General features: G+C 39.2%; 1 protein-coding gene across 3 annotated transcripts in view; it reads right to left on the bottom strand.

The window, feature by feature from the left end:
• The window catches only part of arhgef4 (Rho guanine nucleotide exchange factor (GEF) 4), an 86,143-nt gene that overhangs the window by 7,203 nt on the left and 54,110 nt on the right, over nucleotides 1–24,830 (bottom strand). For all 3 annotated transcript variants that reach the window (XM_061932452.1, XM_061932453.1, XM_061932454.1), the window contains 6 exons: nucleotides 17,177–17,356; nucleotides 14,787–14,990; nucleotides 12,957–13,136; nucleotides 5,279–5,511; nucleotides 3,493–3,622; nucleotides 3,255–3,386 (listed from right to left, as the gene is read on the bottom strand). In XM_061932452.1, coding sequence (XP_061788436.1) covers nucleotides 3,255–3,386; nucleotides 3,493–3,622; nucleotides 5,279–5,511; nucleotides 12,957–13,136; nucleotides 14,787–14,990; nucleotides 17,177–17,356 — 1,059 coding nt within the window. The remainder of the gene's footprint in view (nucleotides 1–3,254; nucleotides 3,387–3,492; nucleotides 3,623–5,278; nucleotides 5,512–12,956; nucleotides 13,137–14,786; nucleotides 14,991–17,176; nucleotides 17,357–24,830) is intronic.

The raw sequence follows: 24,830 nt of genomic DNA, 5'->3' as shown, positions 1-24,830 counted from the left end.
TCATAACTTGAGTTGATTTATTTTGGAAAACCTTGTTACATTGTTTAATGCATCCAGCGGGGCATCACAACAAAATTAGGCATAATAATGTGTTAATTCCACGACTGTATGTATCGGTATCGGTTGATATCGGAATCGGTAATTAAGAGTTGGACAATATCGGAATATCGGATATCGGCAAAAAAGCCATTATCGGACATCTCTAGTAATAACATTCCGTTTAAATTGCTAATGGAGAACACACTTCAGTAAAGCATAGAAGATTATGAAAATAATATGTAGCTCATGCACTAGCAGTAGGGATCAGAGGATGTATGCAGGGACATAACTTGAGGCAGGAGGAGGACATTTTCCTTGCTATTTTTAATGGAGACGAGTCGAGCACTTGCATTAAGTGGACAACAACCACTCAAGCTGCCTGTTTCACGTTTGACTGCTCACCTGAATTTTCCGCAGCTTTCTATAAAATACATTGAATCAGCTTGTGGTTTTATAAATGTGTGTTCCTTGGAGCCTTAACCTCAAAAGTACAAGATTTTATTAAAAAAAAAAAAAGAAAAAAAAAAAAGGAAAATGCTGTATCGATGTTTTACTCATTTTATACCGCACAGACTTAAAAGTAGACACCAAATGGCAGTAAAAGCGCATACTCTGTCTGCTCTGTCGTCCACAGTTACTGACATTCTCTTTGTATGTTTTACACTTGAAAAGTGTTTGTCCATCTTAAACATTCATTCATGTTCCAACACATTTACCCCCTGTCTTTAAGAGCATTTGCGAACTGTTTAGAGCCTATGTGTCAAAGTCAAGGCCCGCAAATGAATGAACTATGGATGATATTTGATTAGTATTAGAATGGGCCCGCGGTCCACAGCCGCCTGCTGCTGTTTTGCACGCACCAATACTCCATCAGTGTTGGCGCTAGGAATTTTCAAAATGGGGTCTCAGGGACACCATCAAGTTATTAAAATGGGGTCCCACCGTCAATTTTTGGGGTCCCACTTTTTTGTGAGCATTTTGAAAACAAATGATACATGTATGCATTATCCTGTTATATCTCACATTATATATTGTGTTTTGGAAAAAGGTTGTCATACTTCATTAAAAAAATAATATAAAAGAAAACAAATTGTTATGCATATGTAAATGTATTCAGTTATAAACATTCATTCACTTTCTTCTTTCCTTCATGGATGTAAACTTTACCGCTGCCTGTATTTTGTTCTATATTTTTTATGTGTTTGTTCTATTTTTGGCCAAATAAAAAAATCTGAAGTTGTCTTTATTTTTTTGTTTTAATGCCATCAATCAATCAATCAATCAAAGTTTACTTATATAGCCCTAAATCACAAGTGTCATGATTTTAATGGTCTGGCCCGAGTGTGCACAGATTTTCTTCCATGCGGCCCCTGAGCTAAAATGAGCTTGACACCCCTGCTTTAGAGCAATCTATAGTGCTAATTTATGTTGGTAAATGAGGACTGACAAGAGATTATCATTACAATTCAACATCTCTAACATGTAAATGCTGCCTTTTTGCTAAGTCAGCATTGCAAATGTAAATTTGTTCTAAATTGTCTTACCCTGGATAAATAAATGTTAAATAAATATATAAATAAATACATCCATCCATCTTCTTCCGCTTATCCGAGGTCGGGTCGCGGGGGCAGCAGCCTAAGCAGGGAAGCCCAGACTTCCCTCTCCCCAGCCACTTCGTCCAGCTCCTCCCGAGATCGTTCCCAGGCCAGCCGGGAGACATAGTCTTCCCAATGTGTCCTGGGTCTTCCCCGTGGCCTCCTACCGGTCGGACGTGCTCGAAACACCTTCCTAGGGAGGCGTTCGGGTGGCATCCTGACCAGATGCCCGAACCACCTCATAGAAATTAAAATGTTTATATACATTACCCAGAAGGCTGACACTAAGGTGCGTGGGAGGATCGTGGCATTTAAGCAATAAAGAGTTGCATTATTGTTGTGTTTGAGCTTCCTTAGAGACAAATACCATTGGCGAAAATGACACTGATAGGCCAAAATGAGCTGTTTTATCCCGTAAAATCTATGGTCACTCTTTTCACAGGGCTTTACTGTAAATGAGGAAAATGGTAGCACAGTTATTTTTTACAGGATAAACTTTCTTTTTCAGTGGACATACTATTTACCCCGCCTTCCGCCCGAATGCAGCTGAGATAGGCTCCAGAACCCCCCGCGACCCCAAAAAAGGGATAAGCGGTAGAAAATGGATGGATGGATGGATACTATTTCACTGAATGAAATACTCATTAATTTATGACTTTTTTTTTTTTTTTTTACTGTATTCTTAAACTAACATAATGTCCATCCATCCATCCATTTTCTACCGCTTATTCCCTTTGGGGTCGCGGGGGGCGCTGGAGCCTATCTCAGCTACAGTCGGGCGGAAGGCGGGGTACACCCTGGACAAGTCGCCACCTCATCGCAGTAACATAATGTCTCTTTCACTAAAACAAACCCTTAACTACCAAAAAATATGGAATGTTTGTAAGGGGTGACCTCATAAAATCAGCTGGGGCTCCAATAATCATTATTGCCACATTATTATATAATTTCAATGTCATACATTTCCTTAAAAAAAGTAATTTATCTGTGAATTGATCATTGATGGGACTGAGAAATATAATGGCTCAATGGTGTCAAAACAAACTACCGTATTTTTCAGACTATAAGTCGCAGTTTTTTTCATAGTTTGGCCGGGGGTACGACTTATACTCAGGAGCGACTTATGTGTGAAATGATTAACACATTACCGTAAAATATCAAATAATGTTATTTAGCTCATTCACGTAAGAGACTAGACGTATAAGATTTCATGGGATTTAGCGATTAGGAGTGACAGATTGTTTGGTAAACGTATAGTATGTTCTATATGTTATAGTTATTTGAATGACTCTTACCATAATATGTTACGTTAACATACCAGGCACGTTCTCAGTTGGTTATTTATGCCTCATATAACGTACACTTATTCAGCCTGTTGTTCACTATTCTTTATTTATTTTAAATTGCCTTTCAAATGTCTATTCTTGGTGTTGGGTTTTATCAAATAAATTTCCCCCAAAAATGCGACTTATATATGTTTTTTTCCTTCTTTATTATGCATTTTTGGCCGGTGCGACTTATACTCCGGAGCGACTTATAGTCCGAAAAATACGGTACAATACGCCATCCCGCCGTCCAATCGTACGAAACACACTTGTGTTAAATGTTAATTTCTCTAACCTTTTTGCAATACACCATCTGATGGTCAAAGAGGAAAAAAATCCTTTGTTGGCTCCTGCCATGAGGATGAGACAGTTTAGTCAACTCTCCAGAGAAGATGAGATCAGAGCTCCTGCTTAGAACATCTGCACCCTGCACAGATGCACACAAATACATAAAACACAGGCTACTCTTCATTACTGTAAATAATATGACTATTTAATACTATATTAAGAGAAAGCCATCCTCAAGTCCATACCCGCCAACCCTCTATGGAGCTCTGCCATTGGGCAATCTTCTCAATGTTCTCAAGGCGCCGTTTCCTCTCATTGATGAGACTCGCCACATTCTTCATGGCATTTAGGGCGGCCTCCACATCTTTATACTCCCTGATGATCAAACAGCAGCACACAGTTAGCGTCTGTAGATTGTCGTGCATCTAACTGGAAGCTGAAATATTTCATGAAACAATCAGTGCGTATTATTGTAATCAAACAAATCAGGTAATGTTCATTGTGACTTGGAAAGTAAGAAACTGAGCAAAAGCATATTTGGTAGCATATCCAAAGCAATGGGACGCTTTAAATACGCATAAGTATAAATAAGTGTAGATGACAAAAACATATTTTCTAGCTGATACATTTTTATTATTTAGCTCACTTATATAATTTAATTTTTGAATCTGAATGTTAAATCTAAATGTAACATTTAGATTTGACAATTAGATTTAACATTTATAAGTAACATTTACATGCATCCCATAGATTCAATATTTAGATTCAACATTTATATATGGCCTCAACCTGCTCAGTGGCCTTGGGGTTAGAGTGTCCGCCCCGAGACTGGAAGGTCGTGAGTTCAAACCGTGGCTGAGTCATACCAAAGACTATAAAAATGGGACCCATTATCTCCCTGCTTGGCACTCAGCATCAAGGGATGGAATTGGGGGTTAAATCACCAAATGATTCCCGAGTGCGGCCACCGCTGCTGCTCACTGCTCCCCTCACCTCCCAGGGGGTGAACATGGGGATGGGTCAAATGCAGAGGGTAACTTCACCACACCTAGTGTGTGTGACTTTAACTTTACATGTAGGTTTAACATTTATATTTAACATTCAGATGTAATATTTAGATTTAACAATTATATTTAGATTTAACAGTTGGATTTAATATTTGGTATCAACAATAGATGCAACATTTACATTTACAATTAACATTTAGATGTAATATTTAGATTCAACAATTTATATTTAATTCAACATTTATATTTTATTTAGATTTTGATTTAGATTTAACATTTAGATTTGTTATTTAGATTTAACATTTAGATTCAGATGTAATATTTATATTCACATTTAACATCGATATTGAGATTGAACATTTACTTTTTGAGATTGAACATTTAGATTCAATATGTTGATTTAACATTTAGATTGACCATTTATTGTCGACATCAAATGTGAATAAAACGATCTAAATATTCAAAATGCATCAACTAGAATAATTTTAATGACAAAATCAGTGATATGAAATTTTTACCGAAGTCATGAAGGGTCAAAAATATTTTTCCACTCTGCACCGACCAAACCTCTGTGTTCCTTAAATCTGTGCTTCCATGCATTCACCAGAAGAGAATTACATCATATACATTTTTGTTCAATGTAATAAACAATGAAGATTAACGAGTAATTCAAGTGTGCATGCATGAGTTTAGCGGTAGAGTGGCTGTGCCAGCAACCTGAGGGTTACTGGTTCGATCCCCATCTTCTACCATCCTAGTCAGGTCCGTTGTGTCCTTGAGCAAGACACTTCACCCTTGCTCCTGATGGGTCGTGGTTAGGGCCTTGCATGGCAGCTCCCGCCATCAGTGTGTGAATGTGTGTGTGAATGGGTGAATGTAGAAATAGTGTCAAAGTGCTTTGAGTACCTTCAAGGTAGAAAAGCGCTATACAAGTATAACACGTTTTATGAGTTTAAAGCAATTTCTGTCCCATCCAAACTATGATGTGGTGGTCTGAATGTGGAGACTTGGACAGTTACTGTACCTGTGCTGCGGGTTGGTATATTTGAGCAGCTCAGCCAGCTGCAGAGGATACTTGCAGATTTTCTGAACAGGTGTCAGCAAAAATCCATCCAAAGAAATGTCAATCATCTTCTGGAGAAGTCGACAGGCCTCAAAGAAGAACACATACTTGTTGGCCTTCAAGAGCAGAGAGAGCTGAATGCAGGCGTTGGGATGATTGTTGCAGTACTCCGAGTAAATCTGGAAGTGGGTTTTCTGCATGCAAAACAGAAGCAGGAGGAGTTAGAGGTAACACAATGCTGTGTTTGGAGACTTCAAATACTCTGGATTGTGTGTGCTTTGGGGTGGAACGGTTCATAGAATCCACAGTTCGGATTCTATAAAGGTTTTCAGTTCGGTTCAGTGTACATTGTTGTTTTTAACAGCCCGGCATACCATACATTTTAATAATCCACCAATACCATTTTTGTTGTGGTTCTTAAGAAAGTATCTTATAAAATAAAACAGAACTGAAAAATGGGCTCGAAAGTACTGACCCTTGAATGAAATGCAAAAATCCTTACATCTATTGATGCATCATTGGTCAATTTTGCCCAATTATAATAATAAAGTAAAATAATATTGTAAGAATATGTGCTTTAAGTTTACATACTTGAAAGCACAAACAAGGATGCTTCAGTTATTATTCCAACACTGGCGTCCAACTATACCAGGGGTGTCAAACTCATTTTAGCTCAGGGGCCGCATGGAGGAAAATCGGTGCACACGCAGACCGGACTATTAAAATCATGGCATTAAAAGTAAAAAATAAAGACAACTTCAGATTGTTTTCTTTGTCTTACTTTGGCCAAAAATAGAACAAACACATTCTGAAAACATTACAATAAAAATATAGAAAAAAATACCGGCAGCGGTAAAGTTTAGATCCATGAAGGAAAGAAGAAAGTGAATGAATGTTTATAACTGAATACATTTACATATGTATAAAAATGTGTTTTCTTTTTTATTATTTTTTTAATGAATTAAGTAACATTTATGACAACCTTTTTCCAAAACACAATATAGAATGTGAGATATAACAGGATAATGCATACTTTTATCAATTATTTTAAAAACGGTTACAAAAAAGTGGGACCCCATTTTTATGACCTCATGGGGTCCCTGAGACCCATCCATCCATCCATTTTCTACCGCTTGTCCCTTTTGGGGTCGCAGGGGGTGCTGGAGGCTACCTCAGCTGCATTCGGGCGGAAGGCGGTGTACACCCTAGACAAGTCGCCACCTCATCACAGGGCCAACATAGATAGGACCCCATTTTGAAAATTCCTAGCGCCAACACTGATGGAGTATTGGTGCGTGCAAAACAGCAGCAGGCGGCTGTGGCCTGCGGGCCGGTTCTAATACTAATCAAATATCATCCCGCGGGCCATAGATCATTCATTCAAATCTGGCCCGCGGGCCTTGACTTTGACACCCCTGAACCATAGTATTAGAAGCCGTGAAGTTATCATTAACTTAGCAATGAAGATGTTTAAGATGCTACAATCTCTGGCTTTGGTGGTAGCGTCAACATCAACAGCTAGCTAGCATTAACATTAGCACCGTTTTTTTCTGTGCTTTTTACGTGGCTTTTGGTCGACAACTAGTAGAGGTGCTGGAAAATATAGATTCACATCTGAATCTCGATTCTGAATTTTAAGAATCTATTTTGATCCGCGCGTATACGTCAGCAGCCAAGAAGAGCTTTTGTAACCTATTTTGAAAATGTTTTATTATCATTTATACACCAAATAATATTTTGCAACAATCGGTTTGAATAGAAAATCCCGTTGAATCAAGAATCGATTATGAACCGAATTGTCACCCCGAGAATTGGAATTGAATTGAATTGTGAGTTGTTGTAAGATTCACATCTCTCACAAATATTCATTAGGCCATGTCGACACTAAGTTGTTCAACCCCTTAAACGGATAATTATTTAGCCTAAGCCCAGTTTCAGCCACACTAAACCAGCGTTTAAGGTTCCTTTCCTCGGAAACATTTTTACACGGGTAAGTCAGCCGTGTAATTCTTGAATCTCCGGCTTTGAATGGACTCATTGATCGTTTACAAAGTGAGTTCGGAGAGGAAGTGACGCCAGAAAAACCGCGCCCCACACAGAAAGTGACATCAGAAAGAACGCGCCATAGCCAGCTTCATAATAAAGCTCGGAGCTAACCACTGGAAATATGAAGGCGAGTCATCCAGACATGCTCGTGTTTCTCCTACTTCTTCATGTACAGACGCTTGTGGAAATCACACATGAATACATTAAAAGAAAGCGATTGCAGCTATTTGGGATACAACACTTCTCAGACGGCAAGAGAACTTTCCAATGTCCGGCCAAGTCAGCTGTGTTTCTATGTAGCAAAAAACTTTGTCTATTTGTCGAAGGAGAGACAACGAGAATGCGAGCTACCGTGGATGTGATCAAAAAAAGTAGCGTGTACTTTGTATTACCTGGCCATCGAGGGAAGACAAACTACGGAAAACGGCGAATACATTTGGACTGGCAAAGCAGACTGTATCAGTTATTGTCCGCCATGTATGTCGTGGACTCAACGTCTAGGTCCAGAGTATATAAAGTCACCAAAAACGAATGGACAATGAAGGTGAAGGCAAAAGAGTGAGGAGTGTCCTGACCAGATATCTAGATCCCTAGTTTGATTGATGTAAAATGTTCTTTATCACATTGTTTACGTGTCTAATAAAGATTTGATTAATTTATGATGTCTTAGGCGTGATTCACTACAATAGGGCTCCACAGCACACTGGATTCCAGTTAATTGAAATACCACAACACTGGATATTGTTCAGATAAGTTACATTTAAGAACTTGCACACAAAGCAACACTGGAGGTGACTATGACGTGCACATTTTCCGCGCATGCGTACTAGGTCACGTTGCGCCGGCGGATGGAGGGGGGCAGGAGGTCTTAAACGGTGACATTGTTGTGTGTGGACACGGATAAGATTAGGTGTGATTTACCCTGGATAACCTTATCTGGCTTAGTGTGAACGGGGCCTGAGTGTTTGTGAGGAAGTGCACGTGTCCCCAAAAACAGGATTTCTGCAGACAATTGTTCCTTCTCACGATGACAGCATTTCACTCACATTACGTCAAGTATGCCTGGGCCGATAACACATGTTGTGTTGTCCCACAAATTACCGTATTTTTCGGAGTATAAGTCGCTCCGGAGTATAAGTCGCACCGGCCGAAAATGCATAATAAAAAAGGAAAAAAACATATATAAGTCGCACTGGAGTATAAGTCGCATTTTTTGGGGACATTTATTTGATAAAACCCAACACCAAGAATAGACTTTTGAAAGGCAATTTAAAATAAATAAAGAATAGTGAACAACAGGCTGAATAAGTGTACGTTATATGAGGCATAAATAACCAACTGAGAACGTGCCTGGTATGTTAACGTAACATATTATGGTAAGAGTCATTCAAATAACTATAACATATAGAACATGCTATACGTTTACCAAACAATCTGTCACTCCTAATCGCTAAATCCCATGAAATCTTATACGTCTAGTCTCTTACGTGAATGAGCTAAACAATGTTATTTGATGTTTTACGGTAATGTGTTAATAATTTCACACATAAGTCGCTCCTGAGTATAAGTCACACCCCCGGCCAAACTATGAAAAAAACTGTGACTTATAGTCCGAAAAATACGGTATTGCTGATAAATGATATTATTGTCAGCATTATTTTTAGACCAATAAGCACTAATTTAATCACAATATATAATAATAACAATAATGCAAGTATTCTATTCTGATGCAATAAACTTTGACTTCACAATAGTATTTTTTACCATTTTAATTGAAATAACCTTTGATTATCCAAAATAAATAAACAAAAGTAAAATTGACTCTCAATCTCTCTTGGCAAAAATTCCATTTCAATAAATATACATTTTACAGTGCAGATTTTTACCCATTTGGGAAAACTGGGTTGAGTGATTTTCTTTTTTGCCCCTGTTGGCCACCGATATATTAGATAGGTTAATCTTGCTCATTCGGTTTAAAGCCCAAATATTTCCACCATTTGCAATCACCTTTTTTCATCCTAAATGATGTTACCTCACGGTAGTGGTATGTCTAGGGTGGGGGTCAGCAACCCGCGGCTCTTGAGCCACATGCGGCTCTTTAGTGCCGCCTAGTGGCTCCCTGGAGCATTTTTAAAAAAGGATTGAGAATGGAAAAAGATGGGGGGAATTTTTTTTTTGGTTTTAGTATGTTTTTTGTTTGAGGACAAACATGACACAAAACCTTCCCAATTATTAGAAAGCCCACTGTTTAATTTGTTTGTGTGTATGCGTCACTGATGACAGTATTTGGTGAACATCGTTTTGCCCTACTAATTTCGGCGGTTGTTGAACTCACCATAAAGTGGACTGTGACGTAACAGTTTGTTTACATGTAAAATCCTCCACTCCTTTGTCTCATTTTGTCCACCAAATGTTTTATGCTGTGCGTTAATGCACAAAGGTGAGCTTTGTTGATGTTATTGACTTGTTGGAGTGCTAATCAGGCATATTTGGTCACTGCATGACTGCAAGCTGATCGATGCTAACATGCTATTTAGGCTAGCTGTATGTACATATTGCATCATTATGCCTCATGTGTAGGTATACTTGAGCGAATTTAATATCCTTTACTTTTATCCTCTTTGTATATAATTTAGTTTTGCATGTCTCATGACAATATCTGTATGTAATATTGGCTGCATTTCAGATAGTTGTTTGTGTGCCATGTTGTTCCAGACCACAGCAAACGTTACCCAGCTTGCCAAAGATTGTAATAAATCTATTTAAAGAAGACAGCCTTAACTTGGACACATGCATTTATACCTTTGGCCATTAAAAGCCAGTAATTTCCAGGAGTTATCTCACCTTCTGAGTAGCCTCTGATTTACTAATGTTTTCCAATGTTGTAAAAACGTGTAATGTGTAAGAATAAATATTAAATTTCAACATTTCTGTCAGCCTGCGACACATTTTGATAGTAGGCTATCATAGCTAATATGGACACTTACATCATGTGTTGCATTCATTTGAACACTTGTATAAGACTTTTAAAGTCATTTTGATAGTAGGCTATTATAGTTAATATAGACACTTACATCATGTGTTGCCTTCATTATAACACTTATATACGGCTTTTCTTTTTTTGCGGCTCCAGACAGATTTGTTTTTTGTATTTTTGGTCCAATACGGAAATTTGAACGTTTTGGGTTGCCGACCCCTGGTCTAGGGGGTGGAATGGGTTGGCACGTGCCATCTCAAGAATCTAATAGATGCCACTCCACTCATAGGGGGAACGATTTGAAGCATATACCGACGCCGTAGGACAGCGGCACACATACCCTGTGTGCATAATCTGGTAATGTGATGTCACGACATGTGTCGAGCCTTCTAGTTGTGTGTCCAGTAATGGAGGGGGTGATTCCGCGACACGTGGGTCGAGACTTGCTTCATGGAGGGGAGGGGCTGGAAATGATGACGTCAGAAGCCTCGCTGCCCGACTGTACCACATGCCCACGGTTCAGTTTTTGCGAGGAGATTCGACAACAAATAAACCGCCGAAATTCTATTGGAAATGTGGACTTTAGAGAGATGCGGTCTGTTTGGAATCTGGATAGGATGTAACAATTTTTTTTTTTTTACATGGCAGTAGAATAAAAGAATAACAGCGCATGATATTAAATTTGACAGCAAACTTAATGCATGCTGTTTATCGCTCCGTGAGGAGTATGAATAACACAAAATTGAAACAAAACAATAAATATATGCTAAATGTTATTATTAGTAGTAGTAGTGTAATTGTCGATTCGCTCGTCTTTTGTGCCACATGACGCCGGTTCGATTCTGGGCAGCGTTATTATTATCTAATATCAGCAATTGTCTTACAAGAAGATTCTTTCCATACTCGGTGGTGGTGGCCTACTATAATAGCTACAGCTGCTCCTGGGGTGGACTGACAGTTTTATGGGGGCCACCCCTGCAGAGCTAGGTGCCCCCTCTGAAACAAATTCTGGACACTACTGCCTCGCGGTGCTTCCCCATAGCAACTAGCGAGGATAAGTCGCTTTCGGAAGCTAGCAGTTCTGCCTCCACCTACAGAGACACAGATTGTGGATGAGGAGACAAGAATGTTCACGCCGTTCATTTGATTCTGCTATTGAAAGAGCGCGTTTAGGGGTGAGCGTTGCACAGAGTGAACCCTTTTGCACCCTGTTTGAAAGCAGGACGAAGAAAACAAACAAATGAACATGGCAATTTATCGATCCCAGCAATGTTATCTAGATCATTTTCACTTATCGTTCGATTATTTGACTTATTGATAATCGGCCTAAGACAAATTTTCTACAACTTTCCGCGTTTAATAGTAGATTCCATTTTTATTGGCCAATTCCGTGATTCTGTTGACGCGGAAATAATAGGGCCCTACCCTCCAAACTGAGAAGTAACCCAAATAACAAAGATTTTACATGATCTGAACAACACACGATCCGAACAACACACGCACTCTGAACTTTGTCAGGTCAAACAAACGATTCAGATTCTGTACATAAAATCCCTATAGTGCAGTGTTTTTCAACCTTTTCTGAGCCAAGGCACATTTTTTTCAATGAAAAAATGCGGAGACGCACCCATCCATCCATCCATCCATTTTCTACCGCTTATCCCCTTTGGGGTCGCGGGGGGCGCTGGAGCCTATCTCAGCTACAATCGGGCGGAAGGCGGGGTACACCCCGGACAAGTCGCCACCTCATCGCAGCGGAGGCGCACCACCAGCAGAAAACATTAAAAAATGAAACTCAGCAGCCGATATTGACAATAAAAAGTTGTTCTCGCAATTGTTGGATATGAATTCAAACCATAACCAAACATGCACCACTATAGCTCTTGTCTCACAGTAGGTGTACTGTCAGGGCCTGTCACATCACGCCGTGACTTATTTTGAGGTTTTTGGTGTTTTCCTGCGTGTAGTGTTTTACTTCTTGTCTTGCGCTCCTATTTCAGTGGCTTTTCCTGTTTTGTTGGTATTTTACTGTAGCAGTTTCATGTCTTCCTTGAACGCTATTCCCTGCACCTGCTTTGTTTTTGCAATCAAGACTATTTAAGTTGTGCGGACGCTATCTTTCTTTGTGGGGACATTGTTGATTGTCATGTCATGTACGGATGTACTTTGTGGACGCCATCTGCTGCTCCACACACTGTAAGTTTTTGCTGTCATCCAGCATTCTGTTTTTGTTTACTTTGCAGCCAGTTCAGTTTTAGTCCCTAAGCTTCAATGCCTTTTCTTAGCGGCACTCGCCTTTTGTTTATTTTTGGTTTAAGCGTTAGATACCTTTTTACTTGCACGCTACCTCCCGCTGTTGTCTGCATATTGTGATCACGACAAACCAATTAGCTGCCTGCTGCCACCTACTGATATGGAAGAGTATTACACGGTTACTCTGCCGAGATCTAGACAGCACAGACATTCAATAACGGCACATAATTTGAGAATTATAATTACTGGTTTGCAAAAAATGTTTTTAACCCAATTAGGTGAAATTACATACTTTCCCACGGCACACCAGACTGTATCTCACGGGTGTGCCGCGGTTGAAAAACACTGCTATAGTGCGCTTACATGTTCAAGGAAGCAGCAGCCAAGTTCACTCAAATGTGGCTGTTCCTTGTTCAACTTCTTCTCGAGGATAGTTAGAAATGTTTTCTGGAACTTGTAGACCTCTTCAACATTCCCAAAGATGGTTTGAAGCTGCTCTTCTGTGAACATGTCGGTCCTCTTGCGGCATTGTCTGATGTAACCCTGAGAAAAAGCAACAATTCAGGGATGATTTATAACTAAATGATCCACCTCTGGGATGAAATGTGCAAACTCTCACATATTTTGCTTAGTTTTCAAGACACATTTTAAAATGAGACTATGTAAAGAATAAAGCTATAGAGCCCAACTGTACAAGTAAATTAGTCAAAGTAAATAAGGTTAGGAATTTTGCCCATCATTCACAATTCTTATTTGAGACAACTTCGGTTTTTCCCTTTCTGTTCATTCAAGATCGTAAAAAACTGCAAGCAGAAGGCGGCTAACAATGCAAGTATTGGGGATCTACTATTTTGCCTATATAGTGGAACCTCAATTTACAAACTCCTCATTATATAAACTTTTGGATTTTCGAACCACAGACTGACTAGACATATGCTTTGTTGTACGAACCTTATCTCAGTTTCATCCGCTCAATGTATGCCAACAGGGAAGCCATTTTTTGCCTGCAGCACTTCCATTGTGGGCGGGCTTATCGATTTCCGCCAGCAGAGCAGTGCTGTCGTTAATTTTTTAAGGTTTTTCTTTTTAAGCATTTTTCTAGTTTTGTAGGCTCAATATGAGTCCAAAGAAAGCAATAGGCAAGCGATGTGGGGTTTGAACCAATAAGGAAATATTCACAGCGTTGTCGGCACTGCCTCCTCCGCCCACATTCTTCGGCTGAACATTAAAAAAGTTAACCGACATGGATTTTATTTTTTATTCCTCATCATTGTAGCGACCTGGCTGTTAAAGTTGAGGAGTTTTGTGATTTCAAACTCTAAGTGCACTACAGGGCTAGTGACATTGAGTGGGGATATGTGTGTGTGTATGTGTGTATGTGTGTGTGTGTGTCGGGTGGCTGCAAGAGGTTGTTTTGGCTTTGTTATTAAATAGATTGTTGATCCATCACCTCCTTTGTTTTGACATATAGTATGTAGTGCGTTATAAAGTGTACAACTTTTTACAAAAATCTGGACTTTTGGCAAGGCTGGAAACCATTATTCATGTTTACATTGGTTCTTATGGAGAAGTTTGCTTCAATATACAAACATTTATATTTAACAACCCTGTTCAACAACCAGTTAAGTTTGTAAATTAAGGTTCCACTGTAAAAACATAAAACCAATCCAAAAACCGACAACAACGCTACATTAACATGCAGTGACTTGAATATTAACCAAGCAATAGCGACATTGTTATTGTAGGAGCTAACACAGAGGAACTACTTTTCTGGCATACTAACACTTACTGTGTCTCATATCACTATTAGGCTAATGTTAGCTGTTGGAGCTACTTCCGTATCACCTTTGAGTTAGGAAAAGTTAATTTTAGATTATCAAACATGCCTCGCACGTGTATAGAGGAAGGCTGTGGAAATAAGATGAGGAATTCCACACGATACCAACTATAAAGCAGTGGCTCGTAACTTAGACCCGACGGAATCGCTAGGTTGACGCTGAAAGATTCTTTACCTGAGGATTATGTTGAATTTTAAGCGGAATGCATAAGGCTTGTGCTGAAAGATACAACCATCCCCTGATGGTTTCTATTTTCCCTGATCACTGCTGTAAGTATTAAGAAGTTGAAACAAAATACATTCTCAAAAATAGTAAACCGTTTTTTTTGTTTAGTTTCTCAGGAGCTGAAACAGACCTCACAGATGTCTTCCAAGTGCTTGATGTAGTCCCTCTCTGTGCACATAATCTCATTGATGACGTTAGCCCTCATCTGCTCCTTGCTGGGTAATCCAGGTCCCAAAATCAATCCAAAACCCGGTTGTTGTTGTTGTCCTGCAGACTGGTCACCTTCCAGGTGGGTTGGAAAGTCCTCTGAGGGTTCATCTTGGTTCACACGCAACTGACATAGAAAGAAAGAAGTCCATTGTTTCAAATCATCAATGTTTATTTAACAAAAATTGTAATTGTCGGAGTTTCTCAGTTTTAGGTTTATGTGCAAATTAACATATTTGATCAAGTCTTCCATGCTGCTGTGAGTACAACCCTCATTTTTAATGGACAACACTACAGAAAGTAAACTTGGATATACTTTAAAGTAGGCAGTGCACAGCTTGTATAGCAGTACATATTTACTCTCCACTGCCAATATTGTGATCTAATAGCTGGCAACGCAAGTATCAAGACAGTCAAGATTGCACTAAATATTCACAGCAAACACAATTTAAACATGTTTACTATGAAGTGTACTCCCTTGTGTCAACAACAAAGGCAGCGTGATGACCTGTTTTCAGTGGATACTACTATCTATAATGCAAAACGAGCTGAATATCAAAGTTTAATTGGTGTAATATAGTCCCTTCACAAGTTATAATTAAATGATTGCTTTACATGAGAGGGTTGTGTGGAAGACAAATTACGGTTTTACTTGATAATAAAATCAAAGCAGTAGATAGATAGATAGATAGTACTTTATTGATTCCTTCAGGAGAGCTCCCTCAGGAAAGTTACATATATAGTAGATAGAGGTGAAGTTAATTGAAGCAATTATGTATTGTAATTGGAGTAGATTAGAGATTATATAGGTATATTGTTATTGTGAAAAAGACACTACAACAAAATTGTATTGTTTATGTTGCTTTCTGTTAGGACAACAGTGTACTTTACAGATTCCAGGTTTAATTTATTCAGACATTTAAACATTTGACAGATAAAGAGAGGACATGTTTAATACATGTAGTCTGAAATGGAATAGGCAGAAGCTAAAGCTTAGTACACGTATTCCAGTGTTTTTACTTTACTTTACTGTCTCCTTAAGAATTTGATGGGCTTTTTTTGTGATTTCAATGACATTTCTAAAAGTTGCGGCAATAGTTGCAATGTCTGAGGCTTAATTGTTTTAAAGGACTTTTAATAATTTTGTGGTTTGATTAAATTGTTATCAATGTTTTAAAGGGGCCGTATTATGAAAAACCAACTTTTCCTACCGATAGGTTTTGAAAATGGTCTGTAAAACATCATTAATCTATGCAACATTTTGACCAAATAACCACCATTACATGTTATGTAGATCACAAGCACGTGTTTTAAATGTATAAGAAAATTATAATATGACCTCTTTAAGTGTTTCTTGCACAGGACTTCAACATAAAAACATTGAAAACAAATACTGTATTGATGTTTTACTCGTTTATACCACACATACTTAAGAGGAGACACTAGATGGCTGTAAAAGCACACACTCAAAGCTCACTGTAAAATTACTGTACTGTTTTAATTCATTATTACTAACAATAGTAATAACTGATTATATTTACCAAAAGAAACTCTACCAAATGCTTCCTTATTATCTGCTGTTGTCCACAAGTTGCAGACATTCTCAGGGTATGTTTTACGCCTGCAAAGTGTTTACCCATCTTAAACATTCAGTTATGTTCCAACACATTTACCCCCACATGTTAAGAGCATTTGTGAACTGTTGAGAGCGAGCTATAGTGCGAATTTTTGTTGACAAATGAGGGCAGATGAGAGATTATCATTACACTTCAACATCTCTAACATGTAAATGCTGCCTCTTTGCTAGGTCAGCATTGCAAATGAAAATATGTCCTTTATTGTCTTACTCTGGATAAATAAATGTTAAATATAAAAATACATATAAACTAGGAAGTAAATGTTAATGTACTACATTACCCAGAAGGCTTAGCTGTGCGTAGGACGACAATTGTGTTGTTTGAGCAAAAAAGAGTTGATACATTGTTACATGTTGTTGTCACTGCTTCGTCTACATGTTTGATTAGACAGTTGATGTGTGCTTTTGAACGCCGCTTAGAGACAAATAGAAATGGTTGAACTTGTGTGAATCGATAATTCCTGGAGGGACTATTAAGAATTTGTTTCTTCAGTACACAAAGCACATTCTCAATAAAAATACAAGACATATTGAATGGAAATTCTTTTTCTTGACAAAGCAGTATTGTGGACACAAGTAAGAAATTTGAGAATCTCGTCTTCGATAGGTTGCACTGACTTTCGTGTGATATTTAAAAGTTCAATAATAAAAACAAATATTCCAACCATGTTCCTCACCCGAACAAAGCTGGAAGGAAACCATCCTTCTCTGTCCACGTTGCGACCCCACCACCACTCCTTGTTGGTGGCATCGACCACTTGGATGACGTCAGCAGCCTTGAAAGCGAGCTCTTGGTCGTCCATGGTGACGTGATCCCAGAGCGCCTCAGCATACACAACATTTCCGTCACTGATAAGCTGCAGGAAAAAAAAAACAACACTTCATGAAGGATACTGCAAACACATATTTCACCCAACATTCTAGTTTCAGATTGCCAATGCAGAGAAACAACTAATACAAATTGTGTTCATAATAGCTACCTCCATTCACTGCAGGGTTATTTATTTCAAATTGTTTTTATGAGGTTTTCAGAAAACTATAGTGAGAGGAAACAAAATAGGACAGTTGAAACTGACAGAGAGCAAGTATGCACAGTTGCATGGATGCCATACTGTACATGGATCCCAACTCCAGTGTGAGCCTTATATCATTCACATACATTCATACTTCATAGACATTTTTTTTGCTTCCAATTGTTACATTTTCAATAGTCAACCCATGTACAGATACATACAAAAATATTATAAAATAGAGAACAAGAAAAAAGAGAAGAAGAGAAAGAAGGAAAAGAAAGAGTGGGGAGGGGATGGGTAGAAGATCTAAGTGGTTGATTCAAATTCACTAGTAAAATATTCTAAAAAGTCACACCATTTTTTAAATCTTTTTACAGAGCCCTGAATTGTGCATCTGAGTTTTTTCCTAGCTTAAGAAACACCATCACATCACAAACCCAGAGTGAATAGGATGGTGGTGTGGTCTATTTCCAGCCAAAAAGGATAAGTCGGCAAGCTAGTAATACTAAGATTGCTATGAAGTCTAGTGGTGTTTGGATAAAAGTTAAAGTTAAAGTCCAAACAATAGTCACACACACACTAGGTGTGGTGAAATTATCCTCTGCATTTGACCCATCCCCATGTTCACCCCCTGGGAGGTGAGGGGAGCAGTGCTCGGGAATCATTTTGGTGATTTAACCCCCAATTCCAACCTTCGATGCTGAGTGCCAAGCAGGGAGGTAATGGGTCCCAATTTTATAGTCTTTGGTATGATTTGGCCGGGGTTTGAACTCACAACCTTTTAGTCTCAGGGCGAACACTCTAACCACAAGGCCACTGAGCAGGTCTAGTTGCTAGGGGTAAACCTAAATATTGAAATAACTGGATCTGGCTCAATTCTTTTTTCTTTTTCTTTTTTTAGAAATATAAGAGAATGTATTGAACATTTCTGACAATGTATGCCGAAAACATCTGTCCCAGAGTTGCAGGGGCCTGATGCCATCTGCTGCAGTTTGGATCTAAGCCAATATATCTGAGCTAGTCTGACTCCGCAAAGTTGCAGGCAGTTTCTTAAACTGAACCAATCATGCCTAACACAAATTGAGGATGGATGTACTCTTTTGAAAGCTCTTTGTCAGGTTTTCTCAGAAAGCTCCATGCTCAAGTCTTCACCTCAACACTCCTTCAGACGGTGGAGAGGATTACCTTCCAAGTCCTGTAAAATACTATATAACTGAAACAACCTAGTATGTGTGGCTTAAGCTTCAGACATTCATCAAGTGGGCAGGCTGGGGGTTTGTACGGGAATGATGGAAAATACGTACGAGTGAAATTGCGTTTTTCAAGGTACCTGAAGAAGTGGGACCTTGGTAGGTTGTATTCCTTTACAAAGTGGTCAAAAGAGCCAAACAGTCTATTAATGAATAGGTTTCCTACACAATGAAGCCCCTTCCCAAACCAGTCTGAAAAGCTTCACCTAACAAAGAGGGTCTAAAAAGGGGATTGACGATAAAGAGCATTGACACCAAAGCTTACGTAAAGCCAAAGTGTTTACAGAATTGGGTCCATATACGTAAAGTGCCTCTCACAATTGGATTATCCGTATGAGCCCCCACCGCTAATGGTAATGGGCCACACAGCATAGATGCTAAGGAGACTGGTGAACATACCTGTTGTTCCATGATAGATCAGTTTGGACTTTCCCCCTTACAAAAGCATTGTACCAGATAGTCACTTTATAAATACTGGCTGCCCAATAATAACATAAAAAGTTTGGCAGCGCTATGCCACTATTTGTTTAGCATTTCTCCAGGACAGATTTGCGTACGCGTGGCATATCTTATTTCAAATGAATGTGTTCAAACATTTATCTCGTTCTTTAAAATATGATTTTGGCCGGAAAATGGGAACCGCCTGGAATAAGTATAGACAGTTTGATAGAATAACCATCTTAACTGAGTTAAAGCGACCAGCCAGAGATAATGGAAGGGTTGACCAGCGATTGCTATCCTTCCGAGCTTGATCTATAGGTTGTCTGAAGTTCAGTTTGAGAAGGTCTTTATAGTGGCGTAGTACCTTGACTCCAAAGTATGTTAGGGGGCCAGTTGTGACTTTGCATGAATCAATGCTTTTCTATTAATGGGGAATAATACATTATTTGTTATATTGATTTTATAGCCTGGGGCCACAGTTTTTTTTTATGTCTGATATGAATAGTAAAAGTTAATTTGCATACTTTATGAACTTTCCCCCACCCCTGTAAATTCCCAATATTTCGTTGTTTTGTCGCAGGGCTATAGCTAATAACTCGATTGCAAGATTAAATAGGAGAGGGGACAGCGGACAGCCTTTTTTTTTGCTCCCCTATGGAGGGTGAAATACCTCAGAATCAATATTATTTGTCCTAACAGATGCCTGTGGCTTTGAGTACAGAGTTTGAATCCAAGAAGTAAAAGTTGGGCCAAACCCAAATTTGCTTAATTATTTAAAAGGGTGTCCATATTCGACTAGGTCAAAAGCTTTGTGTGCGTCCAATGAAAATACAATTTCAGGAAATTGGTTCGAGTGTTTAGAATATACTACGTATATTAAAGAGGCGGCGCAGGGTATGTGATATAACCGCCTGCCTTTTATAAAACCTGTTTGGTCAGGGTGAACAATAGTTGGTAAAACCGATTCTAATTGTAGGGCAAAGATTTTTGTAAGTATTTTGTAGTCACATGTAAGTAGGCTAATTGGTTGGTATGATCCTCACTTGATTGAGTCTTTATCTTTTTTAGTAGAACAGAGATTGGAGCCTTTGTCATAGATGCAGGACGCTTCTTTTGTTTAAGCGATTCTGTGTAGACGCAGTGTAGGAATGGTGTCAATTTACTAGTAAAAGTCTTTAAAAATTCAACGGGGTAACCATCTGGGCCTGGTGCTTTTCTATTTATCATTCATTTATTTCTTAGCCAGATTCAGCATCAGACATTGGCTTTTATAGGCTGTACCAATGTACCCTTGTCACTTAGTGTAGGCAGCTCCAGACTTTCTACAAAATGTTAAGCAGGACAACTATCTGAACTACACGTGGAGGAGTAAAACAATGTAAACTTCTTTTGGGTCTGATTTGATGGTGACATCAGTGGCTTGTATTTCTGTGATATAGTTGGCAGCCGAAAATGTACATAACTGATGAGAAAGCAGCCTACTTAAACGTTCTCCATGTTCGTAGTGGCTCTGTTTTAATTTTTTTTTTAAATCTCTTCAGCCTTTTTAGAAGCAATAAGAAGATCAAACTCTTGCAGAGGTCTGTCGATGGAGAGTCCGAGAGTTGCTGAGCAACGTCATGAATAAGTGTGGTTATTTCTGTAAAGCGTTTCGACCTGCTTTTGTTCCGTCGAGATGTGTATTCGATCATCAGACCCCTTAAGTATACTTTTAGTATTTCCCGTGTGGTAAATTTATTGGTATCTGGCAGTTGGTTAGTTTTTTAGGAAAAATTCAGTGTGAGCCGAAGTCAAGTCCACAAAGTCCTTTCCCTCTAAAAGGATGAAACACCAGTTACGCCCAGTGTTGGTAATAACGCCGTTAGAGTATAACGGTGTTATTTCTTTCACTAACGAGTAATCTAATTAATCACTGTTGGCATCGTAGCAACGCCATTGCCGTTACTGAAAATGTGAAGTGGCGCCTTACAACAGTTTGGTTGAATGAAGTGCAAAGTGTCTGGTTTCGGCACACATTCTCTGCTTACACAGAGCAAGGGTGGGGATGATAAAATGATCTGCAGTGGCGGAGAAATCCGCTGAAAAAAACACACTCGTATCATCTTCCCTCATCTCTGTCCCTCCGCTGTCAGTGTCAGGCTCTGTGACACGAGACCCCACCGTCCCCCTAAGGCAATCATTTTGACTCAGGGGACAAATTTGGAGAAAAAAATGTGTCTGGGACATATCTATTTTTAGGAACACTAATACAAAACCTCACAATAATGTCTGATTGAAAGCTAAAAACGTTATGACAGACTGCCTTAAAAAACGGAATGGAATTTTACATTTTTTTACTGAATGCGACACTCAGACTGTACATGACAATAAAGAATGTGGGATTTACAATATTAACTATGAACGATAAAACACTGAATATTGACAACTTTTGAACGTCACGTACCCTCCGAATCAAGCGAAACGCAACAAAAATGCAATAAACACAGCGATATGAATGCGAAGGGTAAAATACCCCACCTACAATCTGATATAATATCACTTTTCTTGCAGAACATTGTTGTAAAAATCTCCCTGGAAACAAACCACACCCACACTGCTTCGTCTGAGCTGTGATTTAGATTACCATAGTAACTAATTAGATTACCATAGTAACTAGTATATCATGCAAAAGCGCAGATTCCAACCATTGAAATACTTTGTACAGTTCAAGACTTAAGGTAATTTGAAAACATCACTGCACATCATAATGGCAGCTACAGTTTCCATCTTAAAGAGATAAAAAAATTATTTGGGAATGTCCGGCGGGCCAGATTGAACAGCTTATCGGGCCGCATGCGGCCCCCAGGCCTTAATTTGCCCAGGTCTGCCCTAAGCCCTCAGTAAAGCAGTGCCGACGAAAATGTTGACATACACGAAATCCAATCATATTTAATTTAATCTTGTCGATGGGTGGGACAAATATAGAATATATCCAATCAGAGCTCTTTAATAGCGTCAAATATGAGGACTGGGGGACTGGGGGTTAGCAACGATGTAGACCCAATCAGATACTTTTCCTTCCTTGATAAGGAAGTGGAAATTCTCTCTAGCAGCGCACACAAAAATGTGTGGATTTTTTCCACTCCGTAAAATGTGAAGAGTAAAGAGGGCACCTTTTACGACTCATGGTAACTTAGACTCAGACTTAGACAAACTTTAATGATCCACAAGGGAAATTGTTCAACACAGTAGCTCAGTTACAATGATGGAAAGTGTAAGGATGGAAAGGACAATGCAGGTATAAATAGACTAAATATAGCGATATAAAATATAACATATATACAAATATATACATAATATGTGTACAGTATATTATATATACAGATATATTATATTATATCTATAACATATATACATACATATATATATATATATATACATATATATATATATATATATATATATATATATATATATATATATATATATATATATATATATATATATATATATATATATATATATATATATATATATATACACAATATACCAATGACCATGTACAATATTACAGTATATGTGACAGCAGCAGCATAAAATAGAGAGTAGATCCAGCAGAAAATAGAAAATAAACATTAAAAACAAAGACAAGTAGCTGACATGTCAGATGTCAGGTAATAGGCAGATGTCATCTATTGCTGTATGGCGAGTGATTATACAGCTGGATGGAGTGTGGAATGAAGGAGTTCTTGAATCGCACAGTGCGGGAAGGAAGTTGAAGGAGCCTGTTGGAGTATGAGCTCCGCTGTCCCTTAATTGTCAGGTGGAGTGGGTGGGCAGGATTGTCCATGATGGCCAGCAATTTGTCCAGTGTCCTCCTGTCCTTTACTGACACAAACGCCTCCAACTGCGTGCCAATAGTTTGGCCGGCTTTCCGGATCAGTTTATCAATCCGGTTTGAGTCCTTTTTGCTGGTGCTGCTCCCCCAACAAACCACTGCAAAGTACAGTGCACTGGCCACAACAGACTGATAAAATATCTCCAACAGCTTGCTGCACACATTAAAGGACCTAAGCTTCCTCAGGAAAAAGAGTCTGCTCATGCCCTTCTTGTAAACAGCTTTGCAGTTGTCCTTCCAGTCCAGTCTGCTGGTCAAATGGACTCCCAGGTACTTATACTGCTCCACTACTGCCACCTCCCTGCCCTGAATCTTGATGGGTTCCACCGGGGTCACTCTCTTCCTGAAGTCGATGACCAGCTCCTTGGTCTTGTCCACATTAAGGGCCAGATGGTTCGCCTGAGATCACTCCACAAAGTCAGCGATCAGTGTCCTGTACTCCAATTCCTGTCCCTCTCTGATACATCTGACCACTGCAGAGTCGTCAGAGTATTTCTGCAGATGACAGGACCTGGAACTGTACTGGAAGTCTGAGGTGTACAGGGTGAACAGGAAAGGAGACAGGACAGTCCCCTGTGGAGCACCTACACAACTGACCACAGTATTCGACAGAGAGCTCCCCAGTCGCACAAACTGGGGCCTGTCAGACAAGTAATCAGTGATCCAGGAGACAATGGATGAACTGACACCCATCCTGAGCAACTTGTCACTCATCAGAATTGGCTGAATGGTGTTAAAGGGACTGGAGAAATCAAATAACATGATCCTCCCAGTGCCCTTCCCACCATCCAGGTGAGAGTGAGCATGATGCAACAGGTAGATAACAGCATCATCCACTCCTACATGGGGCTGATATGCAAACTGTAGAGGATCCAGGGAAGGAGCCACCAGGGGTCTCAACTGATCCAGCACAAGTCTCTCGAGGACCTTCATGACCTGGGACGTCAGGTCTGAAGTCGTTCGAGCCCGATGGGATGGGCTTCTTGGGCACCGGCACTATGCAAGATGTTTTCCATAGCACTGGTATCCGTTCTAGCTTCAGACTCAGGTTGAAGATGAAGTGCAGGATCTCAGTTAGCTGAGCAGCGCAAGTCTTCAGGACCCAGGGGTTGACTCGGTCAGGGCCTGCTGACTTGGCTGGATTGACTCTCTCCAGCTGTCTTCTTACATGTCCAGGTGTCAAGACACACCGGGCTGGCTTTCTCAGTGGGGGTGGAAGTGGGGGGAAAAGAAACAGAGGTGGCAGGTAACACTGCACTACATTGCACTACTTAAAGGCCAAAAGCTCTTTTGTGTCTTTTTACTTAAGTAAAAAGACACAATATTTAATGAATTTTCTATAAATTGTTATTGCTATGCATATCATATGGCACACTGCAATTTATTGAGTTCAGATAAATGCCTAATGTTCCAAAATACTGTATAAAGTATTTTTATTCTTCAATTAGTTAATATAAACATCTTTGACGTTCAAGATGTTATCAAACGTAATAGTGTATAAAATAACGAAATTAAAAATAACGTCTCAGTTACTTTGTTGAGTAACTAATTACTCTTACAATGAGGTAACAGAGCTACTAACTTGATTACTTTTTGGGAGAAGTAAATTGTAACTATAACTAATTACTTTTTTAAGGTAAGATTACCAACACTGACTTGCGCCTTTTGGCTACATTGTTCTGGAGCCAAACCTCCAAATTTTGAATGCACAGAGATACTGTGATGAGATCCTGAGTCCATTGTTGTATCA

The sequence above is a fragment of the Nerophis lumbriciformis genome, linkage group LG38 (genome assembly GCF_033978685.3).
Source record: "Nerophis lumbriciformis linkage group LG38, RoL_Nlum_v2.1, whole genome shotgun sequence".
Classification (NCBI taxonomy): domain Eukaryota; kingdom Metazoa; phylum Chordata; class Actinopteri; order Syngnathiformes; family Syngnathidae; genus Nerophis; species Nerophis lumbriciformis.
Note: the sequence above shows the minus strand (reverse complement) of the source record. Positions and strands in the feature narration are given on the sequence as shown.